The sequence below is a fragment of the Lepus europaeus genome, chromosome 16, assembly GCF_033115175.1.
Source record: "Lepus europaeus isolate LE1 chromosome 16, mLepTim1.pri, whole genome shotgun sequence".
Classification (NCBI taxonomy): domain Eukaryota; kingdom Metazoa; phylum Chordata; class Mammalia; order Lagomorpha; family Leporidae; genus Lepus; species Lepus europaeus.
Window position 1 is genome coordinate 10,004,048 of NC_084842.1, and position 17,396 is coordinate 10,021,443.

Genomic DNA, 17,396 nt, shown 5'->3' on the forward strand with positions numbered 1-17,396 from the left:
CAAGTAAAGCTGCTGCCTTTGGCACCAACATCCTGTCTGGGCACTGGTTTGAGTCCCAGCTGCTCCACTTTGATCCAGCTCCCTGTTAATATGCCTAGGAGATGCTTGGGCCCCTACACCCATGCGGGAGACCCAGAAGAAGCTCCGGGCTTCAGATCAGCCCAGCTCTGGCCGTTGTGGCCATTTGGGGAGTGGACCAGTGGATGGACAATCTCTCTCTCTCTCTCTGCCTTTTCGTCTCTCTCTCTCTAACTCTGCCTTTCAAATAAACAAATCTTTAAAAAAATGCACAACACCAGCCCCTCATTTTGTTTTAAAATGTATTTATTTATTTGAAAACAGAGTTACAGAGAGATGGAGAGACAGAAAGAGATCTTCCATCCACTGGTTTATTCCCCAAATGGCCATAATGACCAGGGCTAGGCCAGGACAAAGCTAGGACAGGGCCTCAACACTTGGAGTAGCAGGGCCCCAAGCACTTGGGTCATCGTCTGCTTCCTTCCCAGGTGCATCAGCAGGGAACTGGATCAGAAGTAGAGCAGCGGGACTCAAACTGGTGGCCATATAGGATGCGAGCATTGCATGCAGTGGCTTAATTAGCTTTGCCACAATGCTGGCCACCCGTGTGCTCATATTGAACGAGAAGTTAATCAAAGTGCTCGGCACTGAAGCCCTGCAGGGCCAGAACTTGGGTGAGGCAGACTCAGGACAGCAGCTCACACTCTGGGTGTTGCAGGAGCAGTCAGCACTCAGGAGAGGATTAGCGCTTCCTCAAAGTCTGAGTCCTAAGTGCCTCATTTGCCTTACCAAAGTCCCAGCCCTCCGGATATCTTGAATTACCTCCCTAGGTATATCTCCTCCTAGACTAAAGCAAAATAGTTCTATTTAGGCCACTTAGGTCTTCCCCACAGTGTTGTAGTCCATTTGTACTGCTTTAACAAAATATGTTAGACGTCTTAGTTTACTTTCTGTTACTGTACCACCTTGCCTGAGTACCTGAGATCAAATAATTCATAAAGAAAAAAATTATTTGCAACAGTTCGGGGATGGGGAAGTAAAGAGCAAGTCTGATGAGGGCCTCTTTGCTGCGTGGTAACACAGCAGGGCAGGCATGCCAGAAAGATCTTGCTTTTATAATAAAGCCACCCCTTCAATAACCCATTAACTATTAATAGATGAATCCATTCCTGAGGGCACAGCTCACATGAACCAATCACCTCCCCAAATCCCCATTGCAAATATCACCAACCTATGAAACTGGAGATGAAGTTTGCGACACCTTACACTTGAGGGACACCTTCAGACTGTAGCAATGGGTAATCTGTACACAGCAGAAGTGTATAGTTCACAGTTCTGCAGGCTGGGAAGTCGGAGATGAAGGTGCCAGCAGATTTGGTGTCTGATGTGGGTCAGTGCCTCACTGAGAGTGACTTTTACAAGGGTATTTCAAAAGGTTCATGGAGATTGGAATTAAAAGATAAGTTTGCTTTGATGCAAACAAACAATGAAATCCATGAAGACAGGGGCCAGTGTTGTAGTATAGAGGGCTACAGCAGTGGCATCCCAGATCAGAGCACCAGTTCAAATCCCAGCTCTCAGTTCCTCATGCAGCTCCCTCTTGATGTGTCTGGGAAGGCAGCCCAAGTATTTGGGCCTCTGATACATGCATGGAAGACCCAGGTGGGGCTCTGGACTCCTGGCTTTGGCCTGACCAGTCCTGGCCATTGCAGCCATTTGTGGAGTGAACCAGTGGATGGAAGATCTCTCTCTGTTTTTCTCACCCTTTCAATAAACAAATAAATCTTAAAAAAAAAAGAAATTGAGGCAGACGAGGAATCTTCTTCAAAAAGGTTGCAGAAAATGCATACTTTAAATAAACTGCATGAATTTCAAAATTTTTTGCACCAAAATTGACTTATCTGTTTTTTAAAAAATACTTAGATATTTTCACTTAAAAGGCAGGCAGGTGTGCACGTACACACACACACAAATATACAGAAAGGTCTTCCATCTTCTGACTCTCACCTCAAATGCCTGTAACAGCGGGGCTGGCCAGGTTGGAGTCAGGAGCCCAGAACAGGCACTCCATCCAGGTCTCCCACGTGGGTGGCAAGGACCCAAGTACACCTGCTGCCTCCCAGGGTGTGCATCAGCAGGAAACTGGGATTGGGAACCAAAGCAGGACTCAAACCTCAGCACTCTGATCTGGGATGTAGGCTTCCTAAGCAGCGTCTTACCACACTGCACTAAACGCTCAAACCCCAACTTATCTTTTCATTGCCTGTTTCCACAAACTTTTTGAAATATCCTCATATGTGTCCCCATATGGCAGAAAGTCTGGACTTTTTCTAAGGGCTCTAACCCCATCCATGAGGGCTCCATGCTCCTGACCTAATCAACTTCCAGCTGCCACACTTTCCAACACCAGTATTGACATGGGAATTTGGGGATGACGGGAAAATTCAAACCATCACAAACAATACGGTTAAACTAAAAGATCCTGTTTGGTCTACTGTTTGGATAGGCTAGGCCACTGAAACACAACTAATTAGTAAGTTAATTAATTAATTAGTTAATCCCAAAACTCCTGGTAAAATGGGCACAAATAGTCCATCCCCAACCTGACATTTTACTGCTCGGTTCCCCGTGGGGGCCGGCTCCAACTTCCACGAGCACCTCTCTGGGGACATATCCAACTGACAAGATCCTACACAGCAAACAAGGGATGTTCCAGCCACTCAAAACCCACCTCACGGAGTGGAGCCCCTCCTAACAGCACAAACAGGCTGTTGCCCACTCACTGCCGGGCGGGCTGAATCCCTGCTCAGACACCCACCCCGCCTTTCCCCTTACCTCGCTGTCCTGTCTTCAGTAAAATTCTTTCCTGCTGTAGCTGGCTGCCTCTTCGCTTTCTTCTTCAAACCCTACAATTCTAAAACTTACATCTACTAAACCTTGTGAGCAGACTGATTAAACAACCCAGCCTTGGCTCAGCTTTAAGGCGCTCTGAGTTCCTGAACCCGTGAATTTGTGCGCCAGGCCGAGTTGTTTGAGAAGCACCAAGCCTCCCCTGGGGTGGGGGTGGAGGGGTGGGAGTGGGGGTGAGGGGAGAGCCCAGGCCGGCACCAGGGAGGCCAGCATCCCATCTCCCAGGGCAGGTTTGAGTCCTGGTTGTTAGCGCGCCTGGCAAAGCAACAGAGGATGGTTCAAGTGCCCGCGCCTCTGCACCCACATGGTGGACCTGGAGGAAGCTCCTGCCAGGCTCCTGGCTTTGGCTTGGCCCAGCCCTGGCTGTTGGGGCCGTTTGGAGAATGAATTCCCTCGCTCGCTCTCTCTCTTCCTCTCCGACACTCTGCCTTTCAAATACATATAAATAAATATTTAAAAAAAAAAGTTTCCTGTGACTTTCTTAGGAGAGGGTCTCTTGCGGGGCCGGGCTCACCAGTGCAGGGCGCGCCAGTGCCCCTGGACCGCGAGTCCCGCTAGTTTCTAACAGCGGGGCGAAAGCCTGGATCCCGGAAAACTCGGCCAGAGCGCTGCCCGGGTTATCCCCGCCTCCGCCATTCCAACCTCTCCTTTCCCGGGCTTCCGCTGAGCTCGCGCGGGGGCGCAAACTGAAAGTGAGAAGCCGGGGCGGCCGCCGCCGGGGACAGGTGAGTGGGGTGTCCTGGGGCTTTTCCGGCTTGAGTGACAGCCGGGTCTGGGCTGAGACCCCCCTCAGGAGACTTCTGCGGAGTCGCAGCCGAGGGACTGTGTGCCGCGGGAGGAAGACGGAGTTGTGTGCGCAAGAAGAACCCCCTCTGGGGGACGTGGCGACCGTGCGCGGCGGCGCCGGGAGCCGTGCCTGAGACCTCGGGCGGCGAGGCCGCTGAGCCGGCGCCGGCGGGAGGCTGCGGACGGGCGAGAGCGTGCGGGGGTCCCGGCCCTGGCCGGCCCGAGCCCGCGGCGCCGGGGCCAGGCTCGCACCCGTGCCTTCCCCCTGCGCTGCGGTCTGCGTCCTCTTCCCGGAGAATCACTTGTTGCTGGGAACCTGTGCTGGAGCCGTAGCGGTTCCGACCTGCCCGGGTGTAGAGGATGGAGAGCAGGCCCGGGGAGAACCCCACCCCTACCCCGCCCCGCCCCGGGCCTCAGCCCAAAGCCTTTTCCTAGGTGTTTGTGTGCCTGAGGTGGGCGCCCTCAGGGGAGAACTCAGGGTGTGTGTGTGTGTGTGTGTGTGTGTGTGTGTGTGAGAGAGAGAGAGAGAGAGAGAGAGAGAGAGAGAGAGAGAGAAATGACATTACTGTGGTCTCGGGATTTTCTGGGGGACCTATTAGTGACGCTTTGTAGAACAAATGCCATGCAAGATAAGTGCCTAAACTCCTCAGCTGTGACAGGCTGCTCCCTGCGCCGCCTCTCTCCCTGAAATACTTGGGTAGAGATTGTTAAGTTCATTTGTGGAATGGATGCAACTCTGGCTGGGCACAATTTATTTTTTTTAAAGTTTTTATTAAAGAGAGCAGACCTCATGCGTTTCAATTGCAAGGAGACAACCTTGCCCGGCTTCCTGCTAGATGGCAGTGTGCAACAGTGAATTAAATGCACAACCTCGGCTGTGAGGGTGTGATTGCTGCTTGTCTGTTGTTCAATAAGAAAATAAGAAGTTTAGTTTTATCCTACAAGCATTTTTTAAAAATTCAGGTGTGTTAAATTTAGGCAATTAAGGAAAGGGATATAGCTCGGACAAACAATAGTGTTATTCATGTATGTGTAGTGTTGCAAACACTTGATTTGTATTTATTTATTAAATGTTTGTTTTCATCAATTTGAAAAGCAGAGTGACACACACACAGAGAGAGATACCTTCCATCCACTGGTTCACTCCCCAGACAGCCAGGGCTGGGGCAGGCCGGAATAGGAACCAGGATCTCCATTCAGATTCCCATGTGGGTGGCAGCTGAACAAGCACTTGAGCATCATCTGCTTCCTCCCTGGATGCGCTGGCGGGGAGCTGGGTTGGAAGCAGAGTGGTCAGCACTGGGACTGCTGCGGGCTGTGGGTGTCCCAAATGGCAGTTTACCTCGCTGCACCGCAGCACCCACCACCGACCCATATTTAAAAGTGCTTGTATTTGGAATGGAAAGAGTTGACTTCAGGAAGAAATTCAGTATCTGATTCAACTACCAGCATTCTACAATAAAAATTAATATTTCTGAACATGCGTTTTTGAAAATTAAAAATTAACTTAGTTATCTTTACAGCACCTTTTTTTTTTTTTCTTGAGAATAAAATTTGTTTTTAAAAGGTGAGGTTGGGCTGGCGCCCAGCTCACTAGGCTAATCCTCCACCTGCGGTGCCGGCACCCCGGGTTCTAGTCTTGGTCGGTGCACCGGATTCTGTCCCGGTTGCCCCTCTTACAGTCCAGCTCTCTGCTATGGCACGGGAGTGCCGTGGAAGATGACCCAAGTCCTTGGGCCCTGCACCCGCATGGGAGACCAGGAGAAGCACCTGGCTCCTGGCTTCGGACCAGCGCAGCACACCGGCCGCAGCACGCTGGCCGCAGCACGCTGGCCGCAGCGGCCATTGGAGGGTGAACCAACAGTAAAGGAAGACCTTTCTCTCTCTCTCTCTCACTGTCCACTCTGCCTGTTAAAGAAAAAAAAAAAAGGTGAGGTTGAATTTTGTAAATAGTAGAAACAAAGATCATGTAATCCTAAACTTGTTAAATACAAATATTTTTGTTTGATATTTCCAGAACTCTTTTTTTTAAAAGATTTGTTTATTTATTTGAAAGGCCAAGTTATATATATATATATATATATATATATATATATATATATATAAAGAGAGAGAGAGAGAGAGACAGAGAGAGACAGAGAGGGAGATCTTCCCTTGGTTGGTTCACTCCCCTAATGGCTACAAGGGCCATAGCTGGGCCAGGTCAAATCCAGGAGATTTTCCCATGTCTCCCATGTAGGTGTGGGGGCCCAAGCACTTGGGATATCCACTGCTGCTTTCCCAGGTACATTGACAAGGAGCTGGATTGGAAATGGAGCAGCTGGGATGTGAACCTGTGCTCATATGGGATGCTGGAACCAAGGGAGCAGCTTTACCGATTATGCCACAGTGTTGGCCTCCTTCCAGAACTCTTCAATTGTCTAGATTACTGTCTTTTACCTAAATAATATTTCATCTATGGATTAGGTTTTGTTTTGCTCCTGGACACTATTCATGGAATCAGAGCTTGTTATTGGAATGAAACCTCAGATGCAGCCTGTGTCTTTAGGCACAGGAATTATTAGCCACATCTTGTCAGTATGCTTTCACCAGTTCCTCCTTCAGGATTATGTAATTGATAGAAGCAGAGGGGGGAGTTTATCTTTTTATGCTTGCTAACCTTTTAAGATTTATGTATTGCCTTGAAAGGCAGAGACACACTCACAGAGAGAGAGAGAGAGAGAGAGATCTTCCGTACACTGTTCACTCCCCAAATGTCTGTAACAGCTGGGAGTGGGCCAGGCCAATGCCAGGAGTTCAGAAATCCATCCAGGTATCCGCTGTATCTGGTAGGGGCCAAGTACTTGGACCACCTTTTGCTTTCCCAGGCTCATTAACAGGGAGCTGGATCGGGAAGTAGAGCAGCTAGGACTTGAACCAGCGCTCATATGGAATGCCAGCATCTCGGGGAGCAGCTTAACCCACCATGTCACAATGCTAGCAGATGAGGGATTCTTAAAATCAGATCTGACAGCTAGGGGGAAAAAAGCCCACGAAGTAATATATAATCTCTTGGAGACAGCATAGTTGCTGAGAAGACTTCACTGAAAAAACAAACTTGAAAAAAAAAATCCCTGCTTTTGAGGAGTTCCTAGTGTAACACATGGACTCGACTGCCTTTCTAAATCGAGTCTGGTGATTGATGGGGCATACAAAGTGTAGTCTGGATGGGTGTTGTGAAGAAGGTAAAGCTACTGCTTGGAATGCCCACGGCCCATATCTGAGTGCTAGTTCAAGACCCAGCTACTCCGCTTCTGATCCACCTCCCTGCCAAATGCATCTGAGGAGCAGCAGATAATAGGCCAAGTACTTGGGTTCCTGCCAGACTTGGGGGCCCAGAATGCAAGTTCTTGGCTCCTGGCTTCAGCCTGGCCACGCCCTGGTAGTTGCAGTTGAAGGAAGGAAGATCTCTCTATGTCTCTCCTGCTCTCTCTCTCTGCCACTCTGCCTTTCAGATACATAAGTAAACACATAAATAAAAGTGTAACCAGAGCACCCTCACATTTCTATTGTAGCACTGAGGGAGATGCCATTCTTAAATTCCAAACACATTGTGCAGTGTTAATGATATAATCCTACTGCTGTTGGGACTCTGTGTGAGCATTCCCGTACCCTTTGTAAAGCTGGGGCTGGGCCTGGCGGAAGCAGGAACTGGGAACTCAGTCCGGGTCTTTCACATGGCTGTCAGGGACCCGACAACTTGGGTCATCGCTGCTGCCTCCTGGAGTGCTCATTAACAGAAAGTCAGGAGAGGACCAGGAACTTGAACCTAGGCACTGTGATACAGGTGCAGGCATCCAGAGCAGCATCTTCACTGCTGGGCCACTGCCTGCCCCTGGTATGGTTTTTTTTTTTTTTGACAGGCAGAGTGGACAGTGAGAGAGAGAGAGAGAGACAGAGAGAAAGGTCTTCCTTTTTCCATTGGTTCACCCTCCAATGGCCGCTGCGGCCAGTGCATCGCGCTGATCTGAAGCCAAGAGCCAGGTGCTTCTCCCGGTCTCCCATGTGGGTGCAGGGCCCAAGGACTTGGGCCATCCTCCACTGCCTTCCCAGGCCACAGCAGAGAGCTGGCCTGGAAGAGGAGCAACCGGGATAGAATCTGGCACCCCAGCCGGGACTAGAACCCGGGGTGCCGGTGCCGCAAGGTGGAGGATTAGCCTGTTAAGCCACGGCGCCGGCCGCCCCTGGTATGTTTTTATGTAGTTTCTATGTCAATAAATACCCATTTCTGTGTGATTGTATTATTAACACTTCGTAACAGTGCTGCAAAGTGTGTCTTTGAAGAGTGGCGTCACTCTCACTTCTGCAACAGAAATGTTGCAGAAATGGCTACATCATCTGTCCCCCCATTCATCACCAGTCCTGACTTCCGTGGCTGCCAGTCTCCCTTTGTCTCTTCTGGTGTGCTTGCCTGAAACATGCTTGGCTGAAGAAGATGACCTTCCCCACTAGAATTCTGCAACCCGAGGCATGCCCAGCAAAGAGGACCTTCACAAAGAGTGAAGAATACACAAATGCAATTAAATGTTGCTATGCAAAATTGGGGAAAAGTAGAAGCTGTTGCACCATCACGTCACATTCATTTGGTGCTCAAGGGACTGTCACATGCGCTCAGGACGTCATCCTCTGCAAGTTAACAAAATAGGGCAGTGTTTTACTGTTCAACAGTTGTTGTCAATGCACCCAATAGAGAAGCTTTGAAGTTCCTGAAACCCCTCAGGTTCCTGCACTGTCTCCGTTGCTTTGATAGAGACAAGCACAGGGAACTATGGACCTTCTATACACTGACTTGGTTTGGGAGGGATAAAGCTTCCCAAAGTATTGGAGAATGGCTAAGCCTGTTGAACAGGTAGAAGTATTCTAGGTCGGTTCAAGAGCACAGACCAGGGAGCTATGTCCCAGAAGCTGCAGTAGCAAGGGCCGTGTGTGGAGGCAGGCGTTTGGGTGCAGTGGTTATGATCTGGCTTCGGATGCCCACATCCTGTATTGGAGTGCTTGGTTTGAGTCCTGGCTCTTCCATTTCTGAGCCTGCTTCCTGCTAATGTGCACGGTGGGAGATCTGGATTGAGTTGTGGGCTCCTGGCTTTAGCCTGGCCCTGCCCTGGCTGTTATGGGCATTTGGGGAATGAACTAGCAGATGGAAGATTTCTCTCTCTGTGTCTCTGCCTTTCAAATAAAGTGAAAAATAAATAAAATTAGTAATAATACAAAAGGACTGTGTGTGGAGACCAGGAATGGAAGTTAGAAAAGTAGGGCAGGAGCCGGCACTGTGGCGCAGCGGGTTAACACCCTGGCCAGCATCCCATATGGGCGCCAGTTCGAGACCCGGCTGCTCTACTTCCGATTCAGCTCTCTGCTGTGGCCTGGGAAAGCAGTAGAAGATGGTCCAAGTGCTTGGGCCCCTGCACCTATGTGGGAGACCCGGAAGAAGCTCCTGGCTCGTGGCTTCGGATCAGCGCAGCTCCGGCCGTTGTGGCCAATTGGGGAATGAACCATTGGATGGAAGACCTCTGTCTGTCTGTCTGTCTGTCTCTCTCTCTCTGCCTTTCCTCTCTCTGTGTAACTCTGACTTTCAAATAAATAAGTAAATAAATCTTAAAAAAAAGAAAAGTAAGGCAGAGCCTACATTGTCTTGTTTTCTAAGCTAACAGCTTCCTCCTCATCTCAGATCTTTGGGAATGCATTGAGGATTTGACTGAGAGGAGCGATACCCAATCAGCATCCTAGGAGCATCTTTTGGTAGCTTGCAGATGGCAGAGGGTCAGGCTGTGAAGAACGCCAGCATTTGGGTTTTTGGAGTCACCAGGAAGGAAGCAATGAGGAGGGCTGTCACTGAAAGTTCCTGAAGACATCCTCCCGTCAGCCATCTCATCATCCATTTCTGTGGACAACCGCCATTGTGGGGTGTTCCCCATTGATGGGGAGACACATGCTGTCGGGATCTGAAAGCTCCTGGCTTGGAGTGCATCACTCAGAGTTGGTTTCTCATTTCCTGGTCAGATGTGGGACTGGAATCATCTCTTGGTTGCATTTATGAGACTCTTAACCTATACCTTAAACTGTCCCTGCATGACCAAAATTTGAAGCTGGCAGCCTCTGACTGCTGACTCCCTTTAACATTCTCAGTCTTTCTTCTGTTTATCTTAATGCAAAATAAATTGGAAAAAAAGCTGCTGCTTTTGATGGGATGCCACTTGCAGGAGTATGAGGGAGTCACCCTCAGCTCCAGACCCCTGTCTGGGCAGCAGATGGCCAGCCCTGGACAGTACACAGGAGGCATGCAATGCATTGCAGAAGCTCAGCTCCTCAAGTCAAGAGGGCAGCTTAGTGAGAGACCATTTCAGATGTTACCCACCAGGGTCCTCCTAGGAAACACTTTGTTCTGTCCCAGAAGGGAGTGTTCTGGGCACCCTCTGGTGGGACTCTGAGATTCACCCTGCGATGTTTGAGTCAGGTAGAATTGGAGCTTGTTGGTCTCACGGTGCTCTCTGCAAGCCCATCTGTACTACCAGTGTGGGTACTGTTCACATGCTGACAGGTTCCTAAGGCATTAATACCATATATTCACTTGCCTGTTACTGTTGCAATGTCCCCTGCTGCCTGGTTGGTCACTACCTGCTACAAATCAAAATACTCTCCACCCTGGCTGGGCTGTGTTCTGTAGTGGTGGATACTTAACCACAGCTTGATCCTTGAGACTCTACCATCCTTTTAGTTTTGGGAGTATTATATAAGTGGTGATGCAAGGAAATCTGTATCCTTAAATTCTCCTGCCGTAGGTATACAGCCACATGGAGATCCTAAAAATGACTTGGTGGCTATGAAAATACTCAAAATTTTGTTTTCAGATTCTCTCTCCATCTTTTGTTTCCTTTTATTTCTGGTTCTTTTTATATGCTTAAAAATTGTTGAGAGTTCTTTTTATACTCTTCACTGCTTCCCCATCTCCTTCCTTCCCACTGATCTTAAGAGTCAGGTGATCTGATTGCTATACCCACTTCTGTGTTTAAAACAGAGAATCCTGGGCAAATCGCTTCAACTTGCTATTGGAAATAATAAGTAACACTGACCTTGCTAGTTTACAAAAGTGGTTAGAACTAAGATTGAGTAGAGCAATATCTAAATGTGTTTTGGAAACAATGTAGATTTATGCCCATTTAACGTGGTAATATTATTTCACTACCTAGTTTGAGTTGCATTAACTATAGCCATAATGAATTGCTTTTGCACATAAAGTAGAAATGTGATAATCTTTCTGTTGTGCAAGGCAAGGAAATAGTAATGATTAATGTTTATTATTTATTATGAAGAAAGGCTTGGAAAAATTCAGTCACTTGTCAAAATTGATATATGAGTGACAGAAACAGGATTGGAACTCAGATTACCAGCTCCACACTTTACATGCTAATAGCTGCTGGCCTCTTTTGAGTTTGAAGGAAAAGTGCTTTCTAGGTTCTGAGAGATTTTTGTTACTTTTTTCTCTGGTATACCAGCAGACAGACAACTGTTCTACAAAGGTTTTATTTTCTGATAACCTGGGAGTGTTAGCTTTATCTGGAGGGGATTCTACTATTACCATTAAACACGTTTATAAAAGAATACCTGAACTTCAGTGTCTGACTTGTTTTCGGCTGTAGCACTTAGCCTAGTGACAGACCTGGGCAGGTTACCTTGAAACTGTTTTTCCTCCTTTAAAATGCAGCTCGTCATTGCTCCTTCATGGCCTGAGGGAAGGATGGAGGAGTGGTGCGCGCTGAGCACTTAGAAAGGCCTTGCTTGAAATAGGTTACTCAGCAAATGCTGGTGGGCTCCTTTTCCTTGGCAAAGTGAACATTTCTCCTTTTTATTTTTTTTTTTAAAGATTTATTTACTTGAAAGGAAAAGTGAGAGACAGAGAGAGAGAGAGGGAGAAAGGGAGAAAAATCTTTCTGTTAGAAGATTGCCCAGATGACTGCAATGCCTGAAACTGGGTCAGGCTGAAACCAGGAGCCTGAATTTCCAGCTGAGTCTCCCATGGGGGTGACAGGGGCCCAAGCACTTGGGCCATCTTCCTCTGCTTTTCCAGGTACATTAGCAGGGAGCTGGATTGGAAGTGCAGCAGCCAGAACTCTAACCAGTGCTCTTTCGAGATGCTGGAGTTGCAGGCAGCTGCTTAATTCACTGCCCCACAATGCCAGCTTCCCCTCTATCTTTTTTTTTTTTTTTTTAAGATTTATTTGAAAGGCCGAGTTACAGAGAAGCAGTGGCAGAGACAGAGACAGAGAGAGAGAGAGAGAGAGAGAGAGAGAGTCTTCCATCCGTCGGTGTCTTCCATCCGTCGGTACACTCCCCAAATGGCCACAACAGATGGAGCTGTGCCGATCCAAAGCCAGAAGCCAGGAGCTCTTCTGGGTCTCCCACACAGGTGCAGGGGCCCAAGGACTTGGGCCATCTTCTACTGCTTTCCCAGGCCATAGTAGAGAGCTGGATCTGAAGTGGAGCAGCTGGGACAAACTGGTGTCCATATGGAATGCCTTACCTGCCATACAACAGCACTGGCCCCTGTCTATCTTCAGGTATCTTGGAGATCTGCAGTTCTGACTTAGAAGTGGATCTTATGGGCTCTGTGAAGCACCCCTTCCCTTCGCTTCCCTGGAATGTTGATCCTTGCTCCACTCTGAACTCTGCAGAGCCACCTGCCCAGGACACTGGACTTCCTAGGATCTTGGAGAGAAAGAAATTCCATGGGACCATGTGGTTCCTTTTAGAAGCTTTTTGTAAAGATCCATTTTCAAATAGGTGAAAATCTTATTTTCTATTGTTCTATTGCACTTGCCACAAAAGACTTAACAAATAAGTCAGTAATCAGAATTCTTTGGCTGTGGCTAAAGTTGGTTTTCTTAGGGGACACTGGGGTCTGTTGATCATTATCCATTAAAACTAAAAAAAAAAAAAAAAATTTGAGAGTGCACCTGTTTAGTAGTTCACTCTCCAAATGCAACATAAGCTGGCCAAAACTGGGAGCCAGGAACTCAGTCCAGGTATTCCATGTGAGGGGAAGAACCTCGACTACTTCAGCCATCTCTGCTGCCTCTCAGGGTTTACATGAGCAGGACATTGGAATCGGGAGCAGAGGCAGGACTCGAACCTAGGGCCTTCAGTATGGGATGCGGACGTCTCAGTCACTAGGCCAAATGATTACCTTTGCCCGTTTTTGATCAGAGCCTGGATCTTTTATTTGTTTTCCTAATTCTTGCAGGAGTGGATAGGTAGTCCGGATCATTGCTGACTTATGTCTCTACTCCTTTGAAAAGCAGTTAGCAGGAAGGTACTTCATGTAAATGACTTCTGGAATTCACTTCTCTGATGGCAGTGAGAAATAAGTGGGAATGGAATTACAGATTTGGCATTCTCCATGGGTGGGCTGTGTGGCCTTGAGCAAGTTACTTCACCTCTCTGGTCTTGATTTCCTGGTCTATGAGTGGGGAGATATTAGGACTCTATGATCTCAGAAGTTCTTTTTCAGCTTAAAACTCGGACATTTCTAGGGCCAGTGCTATGGTGTAGTGAATTAAACCACCATCTACAGTGCCTTCATCCCATGTGAGTGCCTGTTCATATCCTGGGTATTCTACTTCCAATTCAGCTGCTTGCTAATGTTTCTGGGCCCCTGCACCCATGTGAGAGACCTGGAAGAAACTCCTAGCTCTTGGCTTTGGTCTGGCCCAGCCCTGGCTGTCTGGAGAGTGGGCCACTGGATGGAAGCTCTCTCTCTGTCTCTCCTTCTCTCTCTCTGTCACTCTGCCTTTCAAATAAATAAAACAAATTTTTTTAAAAAAAGCTTTAGTATTTCTACATAATAACCCTGCAAGATTACATTTCTTGTATGTTCTGCATGATGGCTAAAAGATCATCTGTTCATTTGTTACAGATTTTTGGTTGCCTTATTGTTTGAAGACTCTCCAGCTGCTCTGATGGTAGCTTAAGAAGACCGCACTCTGTGGCCGCCCCATGCCCAGCCAGGCCCACTCAGAACCTTGGATCTCTCTCCTTCATGGATACCAGGTCCCAGCAGGAATGGCAGGGCTGGAAATTGGCACCCAGATGGTTCCTCTGCGGGAAGTTGTCTTGGGCAATGGGCTGATGCGAGAACACCTGGTGCCCAGCCCGGCCCCCTGTCAGTCACCCAGGGCAGGGCAGCATGGTGCGGGTTCAGAGGAGGAAGCTGCTGGCATCTTGCCTGTGTGTTGCTGCGACCGTCTTTCTGCTCGTCACACTCCAGGTACGAAGAGTTTGGGTTGCAGGGCGTACGATTCTGGCTTTTGCCACCTCTCTCCCGTTCCCCAACTCCATTCTCTCAGAGCTCCAAGTACTTTTGGCTTAATCTTTCAAGATAAGGGGTTTTCTATGTCTTAAGTAAGGGAAATCACTTAAAAAAGATGAAGTTGAGGTTTAGTGATTGAGTGGGCCGGGTAGAAACCGAGTCATTGAGCTAGGCGGTCAGCGTAGGGTCCTGGTGTCAGCGTAGGGTCAGCCTGCAGGGTCTTGGTGTCAGGGAGATAGAAAAGTAAAGCTTGGTCTGCCAGGGCCAGCAGATTAAGCCACAGCGTGCAGTGCCAGCATCCCGTATCCCAAGTGCTGGCTCTGGTCTCCACTGCGGCATTTGCAATCCTGCTCTCTGCCAATGCTACTGGGAAGGCAGCGGAAGGTGCCCCAGGTGTTTGGGCCCACGCCACCCACTTGGGAGATCCGGATGCATTTCCTGGCTCCTGGCTTCAACCTGAATCAGTCCTGACCATTGTGGCCATTTGGGGAGTGAACTGGTGGAGGGAAGACTGCTATCTCTCTCTCTCTCTCTCTCTCTCTTTTTCTCTGTCTCTCTCTGTGTCACTCTGCCTCAAAAATAAATAAATAAACCTTATTAAAAAAAAAAGCTCAAGCCGGCTCCGCGGCTCACTAGGCTAATCCTCCGCCTTGCGGCGCCAGCACACCGGGTTCTAGTCCCGGTCGGGGCACCGATCCTGTCCCGGTTGCCCCTCTTCCAGGCCAGCTCTCTGCTGTGGCCAGGGAGTGCAGTGGAGGATGGCCCAAGTGCTTGGGCCCTGCACCCCATGGGAGACCAGGAGAAGCACCTGGCTCCTGCCATCGGATCGGCGCGGTGCGCCGGCCGCAGCGCGCCTACCACGGCGGCCATTGGAGGGTGAACCAATGGCAAAAGGAAGACCTTTCTCTCTGTCTCTCTCTCACTGTCCACTCTGCCTGTCAAAAAAAAAAAAAAAAAGAAAGAAAAGAAAAGACTAAGCCTGGCCCCTCAATCTCTGTGGCTTCCTGTCTTGCCATGTGGCTGTTCTCTCCCTCTTGCACACTTCCCACTTGGATGCATTTACCACGTTGTGATGTAGCCACCAAAGGCCAAAAGCATTGATGTCGCTGGACATTGTACTTTGGGCCTCTTAAAACTGTGAGCTAGGGCCAGCGCCGTGGCTCAACAGGCTAATCCTCCACCTTGCGGCGCCGGCATACCGGGTTCTAGTCCCGGTCGGGGCACCGGTCCTGTCCCGGATGCCCCTCTTCCAGGCCAGCTCTCTGCTGTGGCCAGGGAGTGCAGTGGAGGATGGCCCAAGTGCTTGGGCCCTGCACCCCATGGGAGACCAGGAGAAGCACCTGGCTCCTGGCTTTGGATCAGCATGGTGCGCTGGCCACAGCGGCCATTGGAGGGTGAACCAACGGCAAAGGAAGACCTTTCTCTCTGTCTCTCTCTCTCTCACTGTCCACTCTTCCTGCCAAAAAAAAAAAAAAAAAAAAAAGAAGCAAATCCTGGACATCATATAATTTTACCTGGATATACGTTAGTATGATTCTCTAATAGATAGGAACTTACACAAATTTACTATAACAACGTTACTACTATACCACAATAAAATGAACAGCAATTATTCAGAACCTTCTATATCCTAGGCCTTGTGAAATTTTTCCTGATTGTCTCAAGAAAGTCTTTGTAGTGGGTGCAGTTGTATCTGGAATGATTAAATTCTACACATTTGTATTCCTTGTATGTCTCAGGTTGTGTGTGTGTGTATGTGTGTGTGTTGTGGTTGTTTTCTGTAAACATTTCTTTTGCCCTACCTTTTACTCCTGGTCACGGGTTTGTTGAAGAAACTGGGCATTTAAAATCCTTTTGAGACTCCTAGGTTGTGGCTTTGGCTGAGTTTTACCTTGATGGTTCTGTGTAGTATGTCCCTCTGTCTGCCATACTTACCACAACCTAGCAGCGGTATCTGAGGTTAAATGCTTTTTAAAAAGCTGTTTGAAGAAAAAGTCTTCCTTACAACGATCCCTTGTTATTTGTGAGTGATCTTAGGCCTCACTCAGAAGTGTAGAACAGAGTTCACGTTTGAAGTTACATCCCCTGGCTTTCTAAAAGCCTTTCTTTCAAGTTGCTAGTTGGACGATAGAAGGGGACACTTGGTTGAAAAGATAGTTTGGGGTTAGAAGTCAGCTTCATTCCGTGAAGCCACTGGGGAAGAATCACATCATTGTGTTGTAGAAGAAGTGAGAGCACAGTTGGCAAAGGGGACACCTCAGTTTTCAGTGACTGTTTTTCTGTCCTAATGCTGCCTTGGGTGTCACAGGCAAACTGTACTTTTTTTTTTTTTAAAGCTAATGCAATTCCTTATTCCTATTGGAGTACCACTTGGTTTTTACTTAGCAATTTCTTCCTTTTCCCTTTTTTTAAAAGAAGTATTTATTTATTTGGGAGGTAGAACGATGAGTTAAGGGAGAATGGGATAATAATGATAGTAATAATAATAATGATAATGATAATACTAATACTAATACTAATACTAATACTAATACTAATCCTCTGGTTTATTCCCCAGATGGGCTGCAGTGGCCCCAGCTAAGTCAGTCTAAAGCTAGGTGCCAGGTCTCTCATGTGGAGGGCAGGGTCCCAAGCACTTTCCCCAGCACATTAGCAGGGAGCTGGATTGGAAACACAGTAGCCAGGACTTGAACTGGCACTCTGATATGGGATCCCAGATATTACAAGAGGCAGCTTAACTCAGTGAACCACAGTGCTGGCCCCTCATATCAAAATTTTTTTATAGAATTATTTTATTTATTTGAAAGGCAGAGCTATAGAGAGAGGGAGAGACACAGAAAAAGAGATCTTCCATCTGCTGATTCACACATCAAGTGGCGGCGGCTGGGCCAGGTCAAAACTAGGAGCCTAGAACTCCATCCAGGTCTCCCACATGAGTGGCAGGGGCCCAAGCAATTGGGCCATCCTCTGCTGCTTTCCCTGATGCATTCGTAAGGAGCTGGATTGGAAACAGAGCAGCCGTGACTTGAACAGTTGCTCAGATATGGGATGCCGGTGTCACAGGTGGCAGCTCAACTCTCTGTACCACAGCGCCAGCCCCATCATCAGATCCTAAAGTGTGGTGAAAAGGTAGCCCTTTTGAGAACTTTGCACTTCACCTGCCCTGCCCTTCAGGTGATTGTTGCTGATGGCCTGGCTGTCCAATGCCCCAGAATTAGACTATCCTGTAACTAATAAAATAAACATGGTTGTAAATGGAAGGGAGTGGAAGCCCACTGCTCTGGGTCCGCTATGCCGGTCACACAGACTTGGGGGAGTTTTGTCTTGGCTGTTACTTTGC

At 48.3% G+C, this 17,396-nt stretch overlaps 1 protein-coding gene across 5 annotated transcripts in view; it reads left to right on the forward strand.

Annotated features, from left to right (window-relative positions):
* Positions 1 to 3,531: 3,531 nt before the first annotated feature.
* FUT10 (fucosyltransferase 10) overlaps positions 3,532 to 17,396 on the forward strand; it is a 97,979-nt gene continuing 84,114 nt past the window's right edge. For 4 of the 5 annotated variants that reach the window (XM_062212685.1, XM_062212688.1, XM_062212689.1 and 1 more), the window contains exons 1-2: positions 3,552 to 3,653; positions 13,664 to 14,014. In XM_062212685.1, the coding sequence (XP_062068669.1) occupies positions 13,934 to 14,014 (81 nt within the window). In that variant the 5' untranslated portion in view covers positions 3,552 to 3,653; positions 13,664 to 13,933. Of the gene's footprint in view, positions 3,654 to 13,663; positions 14,015 to 17,396 lie in introns of all 5 variants that reach the window. The other variant, XM_062212686.1, reaches the window with a different exon arrangement.